General features: G+C 40.2%; 2 protein-coding genes across 3 annotated transcripts in view; both read left to right on the forward strand.

The window, feature by feature from the left end:
• tns3 (tensin 3) overlaps positions 1-8,245 on the forward strand; it is a 46,624-nt gene extending 38,379 nt beyond the window's left edge. Inside the window, exons 19-28 of one of the 2 annotated variants that reach the window (XM_079819777.1) lie at positions 1,553-1,920; positions 1,993-2,079; positions 2,165-2,296; positions 3,724-3,816; positions 3,937-4,014; positions 6,704-6,781; positions 6,949-7,117; positions 7,280-7,348; positions 7,446-7,475; positions 7,608-8,245. In XM_079819777.1, the coding sequence (XP_079675903.1) occupies positions 1,553-1,920; positions 1,993-2,079; positions 2,165-2,296; positions 3,724-3,816; positions 3,937-4,014; positions 6,704-6,781; positions 6,949-7,117; positions 7,280-7,348; positions 7,446-7,475; positions 7,608-7,749 (1,246 nt within the window). In that variant the 3' untranslated portion in view covers positions 7,750-8,245. Of the gene's footprint in view, positions 1-1,552; positions 2,080-2,164; positions 2,297-3,723; positions 3,817-3,936; positions 4,015-6,703; positions 6,782-6,948; positions 7,118-7,279; positions 7,349-7,445; positions 7,476-7,607 lie in introns of both variants that reach the window. The other variant, XM_079819776.1, reaches the window with a different exon arrangement.
• Positions 8,246-17,103: 8,858 nt separating this feature from the next.
• Positions 17,104-19,736, forward strand: LOC307127748 (uncharacterized protein). Its single transcript, XM_079819169.1, has 2 exons — positions 17,104-17,583; positions 18,306-19,736. The coding sequence occupies exons 1-2, from the start codon at positions 17,270-17,272 to the stop codon at positions 19,198-19,200; spliced, it is 1,209 nt and encodes a 402-aa protein (XP_079675295.1). The 5' UTR covers positions 17,104-17,269; the 3' UTR covers positions 19,201-19,736.
• Positions 19,737-20,830: the final 1,094 nt, after the last annotated feature.

Here is a 20,830-nt window from a genome sequence, read left to right on the forward strand (position 1 = left end):
ATTTAACCCCACCGCTGGGTTAAAACTACCCAATTGCTGGGTTAGTCAATTTTCAACCCAGCTTGGGTTATTTTTAACCCAACATTTTTTAGAGTGTAGTAATTACATGTAATTTATACTTTATTTTGACAGATACATACTATTTGCACATCAGTATTGTTGTACATTAACAGGAAGCAATAATAACACAGAGTGTAAAGATTATATTTATTAAAATTATTAAATGGGACAATAAAAGGCCTCCCTACACCTACCCCTAACCAATAAATGATTTTATTATTATTAAACATTTCGTCAGGCACTTTATTTCCACATTTAGAACATTTTCTTAATTTGTATTAATAGTAAATGCATTTCTGGTTGGGTTTGTCTTGAGAAAATAACAAACTCTGCAAAAGGCGGATTCAAACCCAGTCAATCGCGTCAAAATCAAGATCCATTAGCCATACACTTCACTGATTGCACCCCTGAAGACGTTGAAATCGAATCGCTATTTTAAATCTTGTTTGTCCCAACCAGGCATTGTTAGGCAGAGCTATTTGCACTTGATGTGAATAGACACTCCGTTTTAGATAAAGGATTATTTGCTTTAATTTACAACTATATAGGCTATATTTTGAGCTAGAACTTATTTTACGGTTCTATTTCTCTTTATTCCAATAAATCCCTTTTAATACTTTAATTAATTAATTTCTTTAAATAAAAAGTAGTTTGAACCAATGTTCAAGACATGGTTATGGCCTCGATGCTTTATTTTGATAATACAAACTGATTATCATTGCCTTATTGTTATTATATTATATATGTATTTTAAAGGCTATTGTTCACAGGTCTATTACAAAAAAAAGACCTTCAGATCACTCGATTACCAAAATAATCGTTAGTGACAGCTTTACAGTCAATACAGTCATCGAGAGGTTTCAGGAAGCTAAAAAGCAGTTGGCCGTTTTCTCATAGTTTATCCTTGCCGTGTCCAGGCACCCGGGTCTGTTTCCCAACCTGAGTGGCAGGTGTACACAACAAAAAGAGAGCAAGGGTCCTTGAAGCCCCCTCAGAGAGCCTGGGGGTCGAGACAATGCTCTCAGCCGCAGTCTTCCTGGGGAAGGCTCTGAGGAGTGTCATTACTTCTTGAAGCTCTGCTGGCAAGAAGCCCTGACTCCACCATGCTAAGGGCTTCGAAGGCTGGTCCCCCGAGAGCAGTTGGCCCACAGCAAGTTTCAGTGTGCCAATCACTCTCGGTGCCTCGAGAAAATCTGTCTCCTAACCATCGGGCACAGTGGTTTCCAGCAGGCCAGTTACCCAGTATCTGCCCGAGAACAAGGCAGAACTGGGATGCCTGCTTCTTCTGAGAATTATATTCGTCCATGCTGGCACGTCGTTTCAGGGCACACAATGTATTACTTGCACTAAGGTTGCACTTGCAGCGATTTTATGCCTTAAAAGAAAATTGCAGCTCTGAATGATTTGAAGTGTCAAAATGAGGTAACAAAATATCCCCAGTAGTGCTTGTTTCGTAGTGTGATATCAATAGTGTGTCTTGTGGTTGATGTAGGTCTCCACAGTCGATCTCTGCTCCTCCCTCGGACTCTGTGAGCTTCGCTGTCCCGTCACAACACTCTCTTCCTGCTCCGAACGCCCACAGCTCTCCTCTCAGCTTTCAGAGAGCCAAAGTCTTTCAGCAGATGTTTGAGGAGAAGTTCAGCCTCGGTCCAGCGCTGGAGGGACTTGACTACCAGCCGCCGACACAAAATCCCCTGCTCGTGGCGTTTGACGGCGAGAACTCGCAGGGTTCAGAGTCTACGTCTCCCAGCGGCTTCTCCAGTCCTCACAGCGGGAGCTCATTGAGTATCCCGTTTCCCAGTGTGCTGCCGGAGCTGCAGACCCGAGCCAACGGCAGCAGCTCTTCCCTGGCTCTTCCAGGTGAGCAGATGCGGTTGCTGGACCTCACGTGTGCACTCGATATCCGAGCTGAACGCTGTGTTGATGTTGCAGATGTGCTCTCAAGCAAGCAGTTGACGGTGAAGTTCGTCCAGGACACCTCCAAATACTGGTACAAGCCAGACATTGCGCGGGACCAAGGTACCGATCGAATCCTGTGACATCTGACTTCTGTTTTTGACTCTCATCTGATTTCTGGCTTGTGAATTCCCCCTTTCTCACACAGCTATAGCGGTGCTGAAGGACACAGAGCCCGGCTCCTTCATTGTTCGGGACAGTCACTCTTTCCGCGGTGCTTACGGGCTGGCCATGAAAGTGGCCACAGCGCCTCCATCGGCACTGCAGCAGAGCAAGAAAGGTGAGCAGAGACCAGGACAGTCAAACCCAGCGTTTCCTAACATGTGCTGTCTTTACTTGCTCATGCTGAACATATGAATATGCTAGTCATAACTGATGTGTGAATATACAGTGTTTACCAAAAGTTATGTACAGAGGGGGTATTTGTCTTTTAATGACCCTACAATTTAAATAAAAATATGAGGAAAATATTGTATATTTTTTATTATGAGGGGAGAACAAAACACTAAACTTACTTAACTTAACAAAGGTATTTATCTGACAAAATTATTTGGCAAAAAATGGCAAACTACACCTACAGGTTTTATTTTACTATACAATTTTTTTTTTTAAATAATGCATAGAAAACCAAAAAGCTGACAGGAAAAAGCATACATTGACAACAACAGAATTAGTTATTAATATTCCGTTGATTCTTTCTTGTTTTTGCACGTTCATAATTTCTGGACAAAAATTATGTCACAATTTGTCATGTTTCATTGCATTATTATCACAAATAAAACAACTGACTCCAAGCGCAACTGCGCTGTATGCTTACAAAACATGTACTCATGATGGAAAAATATACATTTAAACATAATAATAATAATACACATTTGTACTGTAGTGCAAATTGAATGTAATGATTTTAAACACTTAATTGTGCATTAACTGCAATTAAATTATAATGTTTTATAATTCTATTTATATTAAATGTCATTTTAACTTTAGTTCTTTTTCACCCACTTATGTACATCTTTATCCGTAATTTCAAAAGCACTTCTATTGTCTTTAAAATATTGTTAAAGTGTACTACAGTATGTAGTGACAAGCATTTAGGGTAAACTAAAATATACTGTAATGTAATTTCTATTGAAACTGGTATCATGTATTTAAATACATTTGTAAAATTATAATCAAGTACTTTACATGTGCTTTACTGTTAATCAACACATCGAAATAAGTCCACTTCTTTACAGCACAACAAAAGATTATTAAAATGTAATAATTTAAAATGTACTTTAAAGTAAAACTTTTGATATTACTGCAAAGTGCACTTTGTAAAAGTATATTTAAGTATGTTAAGAAACAGTCATGAAAGTGTACTCTCTTCAAATGGCCTTTTATTACATTATTATGCTATCTGAAAGTACTGTTTAAAAAAATATATACTTATAAAATTTGAAGTACACTACAAGTGCCCATGCAGTACAGTTAAGCACACTTGATGGCTGTCCTGATGGAGCCTTGAGTGTATTTGAGCTGTAATGACAGACTCCAGATTTGTGTCTGCTTCAGAAGGGTTTCTGTGAGTGTGAAGTTAAAGCCCTCCATTACTGTGTCTCTCCTCTGTAAACCCTTCTGAAGAACGCTGTAATTCCTCACAGCCTTCTGAAATCTGAGCTCTGAGTTGCTGTTGGGTCACATGTGATGTATGTGATGTTTCAGGAGACCCGTCCAGCGAGCTGGTGCGGCACTTCCTCATCGAGTGCACACAGAGGGGCGTTCGGCTCAAGGGATGCCCTAATGAACCCTACTTCGGTAAGTCTATGAAACCTGCCCCTGATGGTCACTCTGAGCGTCCTACTGTGGGAATCAATCATTCATATTGATATATGAGTACTGTTCACGTCAGCTGTGCGTGTGTGTGTTACTCTACAGGCAGTCTGACGGCTCTGGTCTGTCAGCACTCCATCACTCCTCTGGCTCTTCCATGCAAACTCATCATACCTGACAGAGGTACAGTAGGACAGCTTAATTTATATGTTATAAAACTATAACAAAAATTGTGTCTGATTGAAATAAAGTCTAAATAAATGAAACATTAAATGGAAACTTAAACTTAAAAAAGAGAGAGAGAGAAAGAGAGAGATAGACGTTGGCTGCGTCTCATTTCACATTGTGCATCTTGGTCCATCTTAAATAGTATGCAGTGCGTCCCAAATATACTACACTCAACTATTGCACTGATGTACTGTTTCAGCGGTGTTTGTAAAGTTTAATTTGAGCATCACTAGAATTGAGGAGTCTCTTCCCTTCACAACTGAAGTACTTTTAATGTGCAGTGGAAGTGAATTCAGATGCAGTGTTTTTTACTATATCAAAAGTTAAATATTTGGTCATGTAAATTGGATGCTGTCCAGGACTGTTCACATTCAGATGCAAGCACTGATGTTAAATACTGATCAGTTTGTTCTAGTGACGTTATGACTCACCACTTTGCTATCCATGATTATAATATGACATGATTCTCAGACTAACAGAGAGCCTGGAGAGAGGGACTGTGAAACCCTGGACTAGTGATGGGAGAACGTGTTGGTTACTGCTGTAACCTCCAGTCCCTGATGGAGGGAATGAGACGTTGTGTCGAATGAGTTAGAAACTAGGTGTCACTATTGGGAGCCACAAACACCTCTGATGAATTCTGAAAAGGCCAGTGGAATTTGCATGCCGGACCACTCCCCGGACACAGGGGTATTAAAGGAGGCCAGTGTGCACCACACACTCTGGTTTGTGATGAGGAGCCGAGGCGGTGTCTCGACCACTTCAGCGGTAGTTCAGTTTACTAGAGCTCTGGTAGTGAATTCCTCCACCGAATCACCACAGATGAGTGCTAGGAGGTTGTCAAACCTGGGGAACTCTCTGGGGGCATATTACCTCCTCAGAAAGGGGAAGGGCACCGATGCAAGCATTAAACCCGACCAGTTGTCAGAGTTGCACCCAAGACTTGAGACAAAACTGGTTCCCTGCGGAGATGATAAAATCTTGCGAATGCGTTGGGTGTGGCCCATGAAAGTGACCATAAAAGTGACGTTGGCCATATGGCGTCTGGTTCCTGGTTGTCTGCTGGAGACCCCTTGCCAAGGCAAAATGTGCTTAATAGCCTCTGCCTGCTTTTTTTTACTGTTGAGAACTGCTGAGCATAGTCCTCGACAGTGTCGCCGAATAGGCCACCTTGTGCAATGGGTGCGTAGAGAAAGCGCACTTTCTCTGCATCCCACATCTCCATAAGGTTCAGCCATAGGTGGCGTTCCTGAACCAAAAGTGTGGACATCGCCTGACCCAGTGCCTATGACCTTCGTAGTCCGTAGGGCATAGTCTGTCACTGAGTGCAGTTCCTGCATTACCTCTGGATCTGTGCTACCCTTGTGCAGATCTTTCAATACTTTGGCCAGATATACTTGCAGGAGGACCAACGAACAAGGGGCAGAGGAGGAAATTACCTCTTCTAGATTGCCACTGATGCACCCATGGGAAGCCCCTGCACTTATCTGTCTAAAGAGAGAGAGACTATGGTATGTGCTCAGGATCCAGCAGTGTGTTTTCAGAAGTGGATGGAAATGTGCTTTTCTTATGCAGAAGAGACGCAGTGCTTGGGCTCCAAAGAACAAAGCTAAATGTGTGGTGCCCTTTTATACCCGTATGCCCAGGGAGTGGCCAGGCATGTATTCTGAATATGTCAGAGGTATTTGGGTCTCCCAAGAGTGGAAGTGAGCGACAGAAAGGGAAACAAAGCTTTCAAAACATTGAATCAGTTGAACCAATTGTTTCACAAAGCAATTAACTGTTTTGAAGCATTTAAAACTCCACAGGCTGGTGACCTCTGCTGGTCGGAACTGTGTAAATGCAGCAAAAACACATTAAACACCTTTTACAAACCAATGGAAAATATTTTGCGGACAGTGTAATCTTTAAAAATGCAATTAAAGGATTAGATCACCCAAAAATGAAAATAATGTAATTTATTACTCACCCTCATGCCGTTCCCCTCCCGCAAGACCTCCGTTCATCTTCAGAACACAAATTAAGATATTTTTGTCGAAATCCGAAGGCTCAGTGAGGCCTGCATAGGCATCAATGTAATTTACACTCTCAAGACCGATTAATGTAGTGTTTTGAAATCGGTTATCACTATATAAGTCGTTATTTAGTTTTTATTGGTGCGTGAAAAATATTCTCTTCGCTTTATAATATTAATATTGAACATTGCACAATAAAATATGAAGTGTCTGTTTAATGTGTTCTTGTATTAAATTGTAGGGCTTGTTTTGTTTGTTTTGCGGAAAGCCTGATTAATCAGCCCAATAAGAGGCTACTACAACTCTTCCATTTTATTATACAAATGTGTCATTAAATGTTGAAAACATGTTTTTGAAATCCAAAATAAGCTAATAAAAATCATACATTGACATGACATGACATGGTTCATTGGTTCACAGAGATCATCGCCCCTAGTGGCGAACCTAACTTGACTTTTTAAAATGTTTCGTAACAATTTCTTGTTTACTGAAATCAAATGACTTTGGCAGTTTGATACACATTCCGAATCACTGGTTTCAAACAAATGATTTGCAAAGGTTTCAAAGCTTCACAGAGCACCCATCACTGCTCTGGATGGTTTGATCACATGACTGTTGTCTCTCTTCAGATCCTCTAGAGGATGCTGTTAGTGCATCTTCACAATCCATCACCAATTCTGCAGCTGAACTCTTGAAACAAGGAGCAGGTACGTCCAAAACACATCCACAACCGCAAACAATTTGCAGTAATGTTAACTGAGTGATATCCACCACTGACAACATCGATCAGTGATCGATTCCTCTGTCAGACAGATGACTGCCAAAGTCTCTCTGACTTCACCTACAGATTGCTTGTGTGATGTGTGTTTTCCAGCCTGTAACGTGTGGTTTCTGGGTTCGGTGGAGATGGAGTCTCTGACGGGTTATCAGGCGGTGCAGAAGGCCGCCAGTGAGATCCTGAGTGCAGACTCGCTCCCGTGCTCCACCGTAGTGCACTTTAAAGTCTCCTCGCAGGGAATCACGCTCACCGACAACCAGAGAAAGTAACTCACTCTTACTTTACTTTACATTCTTTGAGTTTGAGAAGGTCATATAAACAAACAAACACTTGCTTTGCTTTGATCCATTGATTTGTGCGGGTTTCAGCCCTTGTGAATAATATTCATGCATGTCGATGGAGCTGATGAAACCTGTTGTCTTTCTAGACTGTTCTTCAGAAGACACTATGCTGTCAGCACAGTCATATTCTGTGCTCTGGACCCTCAGGACAGGAAGTGAGTCCGTCCTGCTCGATCAGGACACTTTCATATAATTCACAGTGATCTTGTGTTTCTATAAGTATTTTCATTGCTTCTCTGTGTTCATTTACAGATGGAAACGAGATGGCTGCACCTTGGCAAAGTGAGTATGGCCTTCATGTGACTGTGTCTTAGGTGTAACCCAGAACTGTTCGGAAATTCAGTTGACATTTATTATGGGACTATTTAGGTGGTCTGTCCTCTAGCCTTTCTGAACTACTTCCTTCCATGGCAGGATCTTTGGATTTGTGGCACGGAAATCAGGCCATGGCATGGAGAACGTGTGCCACCTGTTTGCTGAGCACGACCCTGAGCAGCCTGCCAGCGCCATCGTCAATTTTGTCTCCAAAGTCATGATTGGCTCACAGAAGATGTGATGTCATTAAGAGGGCGTGGTCTGTCGAGCAGCTCAGGACTAGTATTGATCAACAGATTTCCTCCAATGAGCTGAAAGCCAGGGTGATGCTGGACTCTGGGACTGTTTTTGATCAAATGACAAACCTTCTGAAATTAAACATGTACAGTATTTTGTATATTTATGTATTGAATGTGTATGTATCATGTGCACAGACTCAAAAGAATTATTCTTATTGAAAATAAATCTCCATATATGTGTATGAACAGTAATGCTTATTTTAAATATTATTACATTTTTCTGGGATTTACTGTTTTCTACTGCTGGATGACGTAAACCAAGAATGTCTTTATAATGTCATTGCATTTTAGATATCTATATATTTCGTATTTTATTAACTTTTTTACGCGTAAACTTCTATTTGCCAAGTTGTTTTCTAGAGGGGGAAAAAAAATCTAAATAGTTTATACTACATAGCTAAAAGAAAACGTTATGTATATTAAATATTTTTAAATGTCTATGGTTTCTCAATGCAAGTCTTTCCTAATGTCTTCAGTATTGACGTTCAGCATACTTACAGAATCAGTCCTCACAACATCTGCTTAATTTCATCTGATTTCTCACTTTGATCAAAGTGCAGGTCAATTAATATTTGGGATTGAAAACTCTGATTTTAGTCTTACAGCTCAAAAGGCATTTGTGTATCCTTATCTTTTCTTCTTATATGCCGTTTTTATATGAAGTGATAACAGTAGTGAAGGAGAGGCGGCTGCATTTTCACAGTCATGTAGCTTCGGTTATGGGATGTAAAGGAATATCTATATTAAGTTTGTTGAGAATTGGGCTTGGATTTATGATTTGTATTCTTCTGTTGACTAATGGATTCTTTACATTAGCTGACATAGAATTGAGCCAGTGAGCAGCTGTCATATATAAAATATAAATATTTTTTTCAGTCTGTTAATATATAAACAGGATGCATTAATGTACTGACTACATTGACACACTACAGTGAGACAAACAACTTTTAAGGGCTCTCTGAAAGTCACTGAAACACACACACACACACACACACACACAATCTTTGAGTATTGAACAGAAATAAATATGGATCAATGGATTAATTAATCTTTGTCATTAGGATATGTTCCAAACATTTTTAAGTTGGCTATTATTAAACCACTTATTAAAAAAACGCAACTTGATCCTACAGAATTAGTCAATTACAAGCCAATCTCAAATCTACCCTTTCTGTTAAAAATACTAGAAAAGGCAGTGTCTTCACAACTATGCTCCTTTTTAGAAAGAAATGGTATCTGTGAGGATTTCCAGTCAGTATTTAGACCGTATCATAGTACTGAGACTGCTCTCATTAGAATTACAAATGATTTGCTCTTATCATCCGATCGTGGCTGTATCTCTCTATTAGTGTTACTCAATCTTAGAGCTGCATTCGATACTATTGACCACAACATTCTTCTGAATAGACTCAAAAATGATGTTGGCATTAGTGGAATTGCATTGGCATGGTTCAAATCATACTTATCTGACCGTTATCAGTTTGTAGCAGTAAATGAAGAGATGTCACACCGATCACTAGTTAAGTATGCAGTACCGCAAGGCTCAGTGCTTGGACCGTAGCTTTTCACCCTGTACATGCTACCAATGGGAGATATCATTAGGAAGCATGGCGTTAGTTTTCATTGTTATGCTGACGATACTCAGCTCTATATTCCTTTGCGCCCTGACAAAATTTACCAATTGATTGGTACACAAGATTGACGGAATTCATTGTTGATATAAAACATTGGATGACTAGTAATTTCCTACAACTTAATTCTGAAAAAAACCTAAGTTCCTCCCTATCTAACGGAGAATTCATCCTAATTCATACGAATGTATTAAATCGTACGATATCCTAAGATTTTGTACATCTCATTCAAGAAGCCAACTCTCGTTTCAAAACATTGCAATATTTTTCAGCAGTTTACCCGCGCTCGCGCTACAACTTGGTGAGTACTAGTACTAGAGTCAGGTGTGCCTTTTGATGTTCGATATAAAGTCCATTATATGTTCTTTAATAAACAGTTTGGCTCCTTAATGTTACGTCGCTGCATTTTATCTGTCAGCTCTACTTATGCTTTAGACTTTCTATTCGTCCCAAAAATTTTACACCAACAAATATTATTACTAGCAAGAATTATAGCGTCAGCTTTCACGTAACGTGACATCTTCGACCATGTATCATATTCATATTAGGTTAAAGGAAGTCATAATTATCACTTTAGTTCCTCTGTGGTGTGGTAGTAAAAGCACAGCAAATGCAACCCTCACCATGATTTTACCACATTAACTGTTGTTCGACTCTTTTATGTATAGTAAAAGCACAGCTACCACAAAATTCCCATGCTCTTAATACATTTTATGTAAAATCCAAAAGTTGTTCATTAATTCATTTTTTTTTTGTCGTGCAGTTACTTCACATACATCAAAAATATTGCTGAAAATATTCAGCAATACTGCTGAAAAATATTGCAATGTTTTGAAATGAGAGTTGGCTTCTTGAATGAGATGTACAAAATCGTAGGATATCGTGGTAGAATGCAATTTTACAGATGCTATAAATGTGGCTTTCAAACGAAAGATTGGTATCAAAGAGCACACTCAGGTTCCTCACTGATGACAAGGACTTGACAGAGCAGCCATCAAGTGTTAGACAGTATTCTAGGTTACTACTTGTGGAGCTTTTTTGTCCAATAATTATTATTATTATTTTTTTCTGAATTGAGTTGCAGGAAATTATTGGTCATCCAATGTTTTATATCAGCTATGCATTCCGTTAATCTTGTGAATTGGTAAGTTTCTTCAGGGCGTGAAGCAATATAGAGCTGAGTATTGTCAGCATAACAATGAAAATTAACACCTAATGCTTCCTAATGATATCTCCCAGTGGTAGCATGTACAGGGTGAAAAGCAACAGTCCTAGCACTGAACCCTGCGGTACTCCATACTGAACTTGTGATCGTGTGACATCTCTTCATTTACTGCTACAAACTGATAACGGTCACATAGGTATGATTTAAACCATGCCAATGCAATTCCACTAATGCCTACATAATTTTCGAGTCTATTCAAAAGAATGTTGTGGTCGATAGTATCGAATGCAGCGCTAAGATCGAGTAACACTAATAGAGAGATACAGCCACGATCTGATGATAAGAGTAAATCATTTGTAACTCCGATGAGAGCAGTCTCAGTACTATGATACGGTCTAAATCCTGACTGGAAATCCTCACAAATACCGGACCAAGAGATGTCTTAAAGATAGAGTATCAGAGCACAAAAATGCTATCAAAAAAGCCAATTTGGATTATCCTATGGCAAAACACTTCCAAAATGCACATAACAGCAATCCAGAAGGCCTAATGGTTGAGGGTTTAGAAATTATCAAAAAGAACATTCGGGGTGGTGACCGATTAAAATTACTTTTACAGAGAGAAACATTTTATATATACGAATTACAGGCCACAGTATACCCGGGGTTGAATGAAGAAATAGATTTAAGTCCTTTCTTGTGATCATTGTATTTTGTTTTTGTTTTTTTTCTCTCTCTGTATATGTATCGATTTGGGCTTAACTTGTAATGTAGCCACCTAGTGGACTCTCTGTTTGTGGACATTCACGACGTATGTCCACCTAGTGGATTGTTGTTCTTTATTATTGTCTTTCGTTCTTTATTTTGCATGTGAACATTTACAGCCTGCCACCTAGAGGTTTGTTTTGTCATGATTCATGTGGTAATTTACCATGTCACTCAGGTGTTTCTAATTAGTGCACACAAAAGGGGAAATTGTTTGTTTGGGAAGCACACCCTGAAGAAGGCTGTCTGTGCCGCTACGCGTGGGTTGTGTTTCCCCCCTCCCCATGTCTTTTAAATTTTCTATTATGAAATAGCCAGTAAAATAAAGGCTTTTTAATATTATGAAGAAGAGTGCCTTGGATTTTCCTTTTTTTCCACATTCATTTGAATTCCCGACCCCAAAGAGCACCTTCATACGTCTTATTGAACTCCCTGAGCACCCTGGACTTCTTTGCCTTTCCTCACAGATACCATTTCTTTCCAAAAAGGAACATAATTGTGAAGACACTGCCTTTTCAAGTATTTTTGACAGAAAGGGTAGATTTGAGAATGGCCTGTATTGACTAATTCTGTAGGATCAAGTTGCGTTTTTTTAATAAGTGGTTTAATAATGGCCAACTTAAAAGTTTTCGGTACATATCCTAATGACAAAGATGAATTAATGATATTAAGAATAGGATCTATGATCTCTGGTAGCATCTAGTTATAATAGCCTAGTTGGTACAGGGTCGAGCATACATGTTGTTGATTTTGATGATTTAACGAGTTTAGCAAATTCTTCTTCTCCTATAGCAGTGAATGAGTGTAATTTTTCCTCAGTGACACTACAATGCTCTGTCTGATGTGATACTGTAGTAGACAGCTGCATGGTTAACATTTTCTTCCTAATATTATCAATCTTACATGTAAAGAAGTTCATAAAGTCATTACTGCTGTGCTGTTTACAAACATCAGAAGTTGAAGCTTTATTTTTGGTTAATTTTGCTACTGTATCGAATAAATACCTAGGGTTGTGTAATGTGTTTGTTTTCTTCCAAGAGAAAGAACATCTCTTAATTTACTGCTACAAACTGATAACGGTCACATAGGTATGATTCAAACCATGCCAATGCAATTCCACTAATGCCTACATAATTTTCGAGTCTATTCAAAAGAATGTTGTGGTCGATAGTATCGAATGCAGCGCTAAGATCGAGTAACACTAATAGAGAGATACAGCCATGATCGGATGATAAGAGTAAATCATTTGTAACTCCGATGAGAGCAGTCTCAGTACTATGATACGGCCTAAATCCTGACTGGAAATCCTCACAGATACCATTTCTTTCTAAAAAAGGAACATAATTGTGAAGACACTGCCTTTTCAAGTATTTTCGACAGAAAGGGTAGATTTGAGAATGGCCTGTATTGACTAATTCTGTAGGATCAAGTTGCGTTTTTTTAATAAGTGGTTTAATAATGGCCAACTTAAAAGTTTTCGGTACATATCCTAATGACAAATATGAATTAATGATATTAAGAAGAGGATCTATGATCTCTGGTAGCATCTAGTTATAATAGCCTAGTTGGTACAGGGTCGAGCATACATGTTGTTGATTTTGATGATTTAACGAGTTTAGCCAATTCTTCTTCTCCTATTGCAGTGAATGAGTGTAATTTTTCCTCAGTGACACTACAATGCTCTGTCTGATGTGATACTGTAGTAGACAGCTGCATGGTTAAAATTTTCTTCCTAATATTATCAATCTTACATGTAAAGAAGTTCATAAAGTCATTACTGCTGTGCTGTTTACAAACATCAGAAGTTGAAGCTTTATTTTTGGTTAATTTAGCTACTGTATCGAATAAATACCTAGGGTTGTGTTTGTTTTCTTCCAAGAGAGTCGAGAAATAAGCAGATCTAGCAGTTTTTACGGCCTTTCTGTATGTGATCATGCGCTCTTTCCACGAATTACGAAATACCTCTAGTTTTGTTATCTTCCAGCTGCGCTCCATTTTTCTGGCTGCTGTTTTAAGGGCCCGAGTGTGCTCGTTGTACCACGGCGTTGGACTATTTTCTTTAATCTTCTTTAAGTGCAGGGAAGCAACTGTGTCTAAAGTACTGGAAAAGAGAGATTCAATAGTTTCTGTTGCAACATTGAGTTCTTCTAAGCTATCTGGGATGCTGAGGAGATGATACTGATGAGGAAGATTATTTAAAAAGCAATCTTTAGTGGCGGCAGTGATTTTCCTGCCATTTTTTTAAATGAGGGGGCGGCTTTGCAACCTTAACTAAATTAAGTATACATGATACTAGGTAATGATCTGAGATGTCATCGCTCTGCTGCAGAATTTCAACGGTATCAACATTTATTCCATATGACAATCTTAGGTCTAAAGTATGATTATGGCGATGAGTGGGTCCTAACACGTGTTGCCTATCTCCAATAGAGTTTAGAATGTCTTTAAATGCTAATCCCAATGCGTCTTTTTCATTGTCTACCGGGATATTAAAATCACCAACAATTAGTAATTTATCTACGGCCAGTACTAACTCTGATAAAAATCAGTAAATTCCTTCATAAAGTCTGTATTGTGCCCTGGTGGCCTGTATACAGTAGCTAACACAAACGTTAAACAGGTTTTATCATGTATTCTACATAACGTTACATAAAGCACCAAAACTTCGAAGGAATTCTATTTGGACTAGAATTCTGAGTAATACTGAAGATATTATTATAAATTACAGCAACCCCTCCCCCTTTACCTTTCAGATGTGGCTCGTGTTTATAACAATAATCTTGGGGGGTGGACTCATTTAAAGTAATGTAGTCGTCAGGTTTTAGCCAGGTTTCTGTCAAACACAGCACATCTAGATTATTATCTGTAATGATATCATTAACAATAAGCGCTTTTGGGGAAAGGGATCGAATATTCAGCAACCCAAGCTTTATCAATTGTTTATCTGTATTATATCTATTGTTTATTTGTTGGACTTTGATCAATAAAAAATGTAATGTTGAATGGTTTTGATGTTTTTTTGTATTTACTAATTCGGGGAACAGACACAGTCTCTATGTGATAATATCTAGGTGAAAGAGTCTCTATGTGCTGGGATTTATCTGACTCCGGTGACGTGAGACAGCTAGCAGATGGTCGGTTTAGCCAGTTTGTCTGCTTCCTGACCTGGGCCCTAGTGAGTCAAGGTTTAGCTCTAATGTGCCAAATTACTAGAAAGAAGAGCACCCCAGGAGGGATGGATGCCATCCTTCTTCAACAGGTCAGGTCTGCCCCAAAAGCTTTTCCAATTGTCTATGAACCCTATGTTATTTTGAGAACACCACTTAGACAACCAGCCATTGAGTGATGATAGCCTGCTAACTATCTCATCACTCCTTTTAACGGGGTGCGGACCAGAACAAAAAACTGCATTTGACATCGTTCTAGCGAGTTCACACACCTCTTTAATGTTAATTTTGGTGATCTCCGACTGGCGAAGTTGAACATCATTAGTGCCGACGTGAATAATAATCTTAGAGAATTTACAATTAGCTTTAGCCAGCACTTTTAAATTTGCTTTGATGTCAGGCGTTCTGGCTCCCAGTAAACATGTGACTATGGTGGCTGGTGTCTCTATTTTCACGTTTCGTGTAATAGAATCGCCAATGAACTAGGGCACTTTCAACATGCCGTCTCACCGTCACCCAGTTTCCCTGCTGCGGGGGCCCTGCAGCCGGAACCGAAGAATGTACAGAGTTCCCTAAGCTATTCGCATCCAAATCAGTGTCTAAAGCTGTTACATCCCCACTACTCTCAGATAAAGAATGGATGCGTGTTTCTAATTCTGAAATCTTCTCTGTCAGCCTAACTATCTCCTTACATTTATCACATGTGAAGCCCTGTTCGCCAACGGAGAAGCCTATACTAAACATGTAGCATGCAGTACAAGTGACAATGACAGGAGATGACATGGCTTACCGTGTTTGTTGATTAATCCAACTCACCACGGTTGTTTCATGAACTCAGAAAACAGGAGACCCGGGTGCAGAGATGACAAGCTAACAGGCTAGCGAAATACTAACGTGTGATGGTGATTTAGATTAAAAGCTAGCAATGTCAAATTTAAAGTGATAGGCAATATTTAAACAATATATGGTGATGAGTAAGTTATATTTAGCAGTAGGCTAGAACAAAGAAAATATATCAAAATAGAGATTCAAAAGCAAGACTGTACAGAGCTACAAACACTAGCAGGAGGCAGACAGGAGCAATCGATCGAAGATTCACTTCAAATTATTTAGCAAAAGACAAATATTTGTTCCAGAATTTAAAATTGATCTGTAAGAGCCTTCTCATTTGTGTTGTTTCACCTCTAGGTGGCAGCATGCTCTAACATTGCAAGCTGTCATTCCCATTAAGTGACTAATAAATCAGCTTTGTGTGCTTGTTCTGGGTGAGTTGGAGTGAACTGCGGTACTAATAGTCTCACGAACAGTCAAGCACAGAATACAGCCAAGATCATAATTTTTGTTAAATAATTCTTAAAATTTCGGTTTGTTTTTTATCAAACCCCATCGTAAACTAGCCTGGCTCCGCCCTCCTACGTACTTCTGCTAAATTTTCATTTTCCTTCAGTACTCAGTATATTCTTAGGTTTTCTCTGAAAAAATGTTTACCGGTCCAATCAGCGAACAGAGTGAGTGGCTGAGAATGATGACGTTGATGTTGTGCGCTAGTTTGAGTTGTAGTTTAGTAATGGTGGCTGAGAAAGATGCAAGCGAAGCCATTCATTCCGTTGTGGCACCGCTGCCAAATATCCAGAAGATAAAGCCTTTCCAGCTCGCTCCGTTAGTGGTGAAGAAGTTGGCTGAAGCCCTATTCAGACGGTAATTGTTTCTCGTGGGGTCGGAAGGAATTGTCATCATTTACAGGGGCTAGTCAGTGATTTTATTGCCGTCCGTCTCCCCAGGGCTGGCGTTTGCTATAGGCGAGCTAGGCGGTTGCCTAGGGCGACAAATTTGTTGGGGGCGCAGCCAGGTGCCCTCTAGTGGCGCCTTTAAACTTACTTCCCATTAAGCATAGAATTAAAACAAGCGAAATAAAACATACTGTTTATTAAACATGATCATCCTTGGGCGCCCCCTCAGCCACACGTTTAATTACTTAACCTGATTATTAGATTGAATTGATCAGGCGTTCAGGCAAGTGTTCATCACTGGCGCGTTCTTCAAAAAAGAAGCGGTCAAAACCCTCGAGTGCACAGGGACGGAAAAAGAGAAAGGCAGACGATCAAAAGAAAGCCCAGTATAGAGGTAAGTCTTCTCATCTCAGTCATAAAGGTGTCAAACTAAATAAATTTACTTCGTATTATCGATATTATCAACTAATATTGGACAGCATTGGACGTTTCATTGCTGTCACTAAGGTATCACTAGCTAGCTGGTTATCTACATATTACTACCCATTTCACTGACAATAAGGAAATCCAGACGAGCCAAATTTTAATGCTGCGTCAATTTTGAAGGTGAATAGAAATGCCAGAAACAACTGTTCATCTTTTATTATTTAAGATAGGGATAGAGCTACAAGAACTTGTATATTTTAATTTTGTAGTGGTAAGTACAGTGTATCCATAATAGCACTTTTGTTTGTAGAGGGTATAGTTAATCCAGTTTATGGGTCATAATTTGCTTAAGTGTCTTTACAGGTGCTTGATGCTGCGTTCACACCAAACGCGAATTGAGCGTCAAAATCGCGCGTACCGCGTCTAGTTTCACGCGCGAACATTTTGAATGCATTCGCGCGTCAGCCGAGAATTGGACGCGCGTAGAAATCGAGCGCTGGAACCGAAATTGACGCGCGTTCGAGGCGGAATTCGCTTCTTGTAGGAGGGGCAAGTGCTAGGTGCTTGTCTGTTTGCAAGATGGCGGATGTCGATCGCGCTTTCGTCGAGAGAGTGACCGCTCTGTATTTGCTCTGGAGAGTAGAACAGCGGCGTAGGGGTCAGCGTCGCCGTACTTGGGTCCACCAGACCCTCCGGAGGCGTACCCAGTTTGGCGAGTTTCACCATTTGCTCCAGGAGCTGCGTCTGGATGACGGCCGCTTTCAGCGGTACTTCCGCCTGTCCCGCGGTCAGTTTGATGACCTGTTGATCCGCATCGGAGCGAGGATCACCCTCCAGGACACCAACTACAGGCGCTCTATCCCAGCAGCGGAGCGCCTGTCCATCTGTCTTCGGTTAGTAAATGTATATGACATTTTAAATACAGTATATGAAATATATGCTATCCCACATGAAAAAAGAGTGTAGTATATTGTAGTAAAATGTATTTTATAAATACTAATGTTTTTTAAACATACTACAGTACATTTTCGTATTTGCTACAATTTGTTACTTTACTGTGGTACAGTTACTAAAGTATGGCTCAAAAACACCATAGTATTACTATAAATGTACTGTGATATACTACATTACTTTTACATGTGGGAATATATGCTATTAATGTTTCTCAAACTGTGCTACGGATGACACTGTTGGTGACTCAGGAGGTGTTTGTATTAAGTCCTCATTTGCACCTCATTTTGTTCTGGTGTTTAATCGTGGTTTAACCCTGATTTCTGGTTTACACCCTGATCAGTCACAGTTTAATCCATGTCAACTTTTCATGTAGGCTTCCTAAAATATAAATAAGTTGTACTATTGCAGTTAACGGGTAAGCTAAAAAATACAATATTCTCTTGGCAGTCGTGAGACTGTCATGTGTCTGTCTGTAAGCAATATGGATTGGTTGCTTATTGGCTATTGGCTCAGTAGTGATTTTAATAAACAGATTCAAAACTGTCAGACGACAAGCAAACCAACACATATGGTGCATTTCAGTGAAACAGACTGCTTATTTTATGTAATTGAATATGTAACTACAAGTGTACTTCTAATAATATTTATAATAATGTTTTAGGTTTCTTGCCACTGGGGACTCATTCAGGACCATAGCGTCCAGCTATAGGGTTGGAGTGTCAACGGTGTGCCAGATCGTCCCCCAGGTTGTGACTGCCATCTGGGACTGCCTTGTGGAGGACTACATGGCTGTGCCCAACACCGATGACTGGAGGTCCATCGCAGAGGGATTCCAGGAGCGGTGGAACTTCCCTCTGTGCTGTGGGGCGCTGGACGGGAAGCATGTCGTGATCAAGGCACCCCCCAACTCCGGATCCCAGTTCCACAATTACAAGGGAACCTTCTCCATCGTTCTTCTTGCAGTTGTGGATGCAAAGTATCGCTTCCGGGTGATCGATGTTGGGGGGTACGGCAGGACCAGCGACGGTGGGATTCTGGCCCACTCCACCTTTGGACAGGCTCTCCGGGCTGGCACACTTCATCTGCCTCCTGACCAGCCTCTACCCGGTGCTGAAGAAAGAGGACCCCAGCCCCATGTCTTCGTGGCTGATGAGGCGTTCCCGCTGCGGAGGAACCTCATGCGGCCCTTCCCTGGACGCACCCTTCCTCCAGAGAGGCGTGTGTTCAATTACCGGCTGTCCAGAGCCCGGCTGGTGGTGGAGAACGCCTTTGGCATCCTCTGCTCACAGTGGAGGATGTACCGCCGCCTCATCGAGGTCCACCCTGAAGTTGCGGAGAAATGTGTGAAGGCGACGTGTGTTCTCCACAATTTTATGAGGTCTTCAGAGGGGAGAGAGGCACCTGCTGTGAGGGGCGCGGGACATGCTGGAGAGGAGCCACTGCCAGGTCTGGGTCGGCTTGCAGCAAACAACTCCTCCAGAGAGGCACTCCGGGTGAGGGATGTGTTCATGGCACACTTCTCGGCGGAGGGAGCAGTTCCATGGCAGCCACAATAGTAACATTTGAAGTCCTTCTCATGACTTCCCCACAACGGCTCTTTTAAGAGCCACCCACAAACCTATAAAGAGCATGACTACCAAAAAATAGTTCTCCTTTATTAATATTATTATTAGTATTTTTGCTATTATTATCATGAATACTATTATTTCTTTAAATTACATGGTATGTGTCATAATTATGTACAACTATTGGTTTGTATGTTGTTTGCTTCTGCCTCTGTTTGCAGGTCATGGCTGGTCTATCTGCACCTGCACTGCTGATGCCTTGATGCTGCCTGCTGCTGCACTCCTATTGTTAATATAACATGCTAAAGAATCACATAGGTGGACTTTCTTCATCTCATTCAGAAATCGATGACTGCAAGTGCTTAGCGTCACATTCATAGTTCACATAGCTGAACAATGTCATTCCTCCTTTGATGTACTGATTAATTGTATAGGTCTGTGCCATGTCTGGGGTCCGGTTATTACTGTAAAATATTCTGTCATTTATTTTGGTTTTGATGATAAATGGAGGCAGCTTTGAAAAGTTATTACCTGGTACTGTTTTTTTTTCTCTTTGTTTCTTCGCACACAACACTGTACACACACAAAGTATGTTCACCTACACCAAAGTATGTTTTTTTTTTTAGATTTTACTAATGTGTCGTATAATCTATCTGTAGATATGGAATAAATAGCATTCAATACAAATTTCATCTGTCATACATTCAAAGAAATATTCAAAAAATGTGCTTTGTTGTGCATTACCACCACACCAGGCATTTTTACTGATTAACACAATTTATTGAGGCAACACACAAAATACAATATAAAATGTACAATATGTACAAACTATTTACATATAAAATGAAATGTAGTGACATACATGTGCACAAAGTATATTTCAATAATAAAATCATATTAAGTTACAAATGTGTACAAACTAAACTGTGCATACAGACACAGGAATGAAAAGGACCTCGCTTGGAAGGTGGAACAGCCGCAAGGAAGGAGGGCATTCTGAGTTTCCTGCAGAGCCTGCTGCCTCATTTTTTTAAAGGTTACTGTGGGGGGGGGTCCAATTGATCCAAATTTAGCACAATGGTGCTGTTTTCCATAGCCAATTTGTACATTTGAAATTTTATTATTTCCTTTCTCTGAGGCGGCATGCTCTGCAGAAAAGGCAGAAGGCTGAGGAGGAAGTGCTCATCAGCGGACTGTGGTGGGTGTGGTGGGGGTGGAGGTCGCCTCAGGAGCTCCATCAGGGTCTGCTCCACCTCCGATGGAGCATCCTGGGGCCGCACACGAGTCCGCCGGGGTGCTCTCCTCCTCTGTTGCCCTGTAAAATAAACAAACACAACACAGTGCATTGAGAAGGCAGAACAAAGATACGTGCTTGTCATGGTCACAGTGACGGCTCAAAATTTCAATTGAAACATCACATTTATCTACATATTGCCCGAATAATATGTCTGCCTGCGTGAGTGACGTGCTTACATCCAAGTGTGAATTGGTTTCAACTTGCATTAACATACATTAACTAATTACAGTTATACTTCACACATACATATAAGCATTTAAATGAACTAGCTAAACAGTATGCAGATGATTGGTGGCATACACTGCAATGGAATTGTATTGCTAT

This window comes from Gobio gobio (assembly GCF_949357685.1).
Source record: "Gobio gobio genome assembly, chromosome: 6".
Lineage (NCBI taxonomy): Eukaryota > Metazoa > Chordata > Actinopteri > Cypriniformes > Gobionidae > Gobio > Gobio gobio.

Bases quoted from the DNA above. Each gene is read 5' to 3' on its own strand.
- LOC307127748 (XM_079819169.1), top strand. From the start codon at position 17,270: ATGGCGGATGTCGATCGCGCTTTCGTCGAGAGAGTGACCGCTCTGTAT. The intron at 17,584-18,305 runs GTTAGTAAATGT...ATAATGTTTTAG, and splicing joins CGCCTGTCCATCTGTCTTCG to GTTTCTTGCCACTGGGGACT.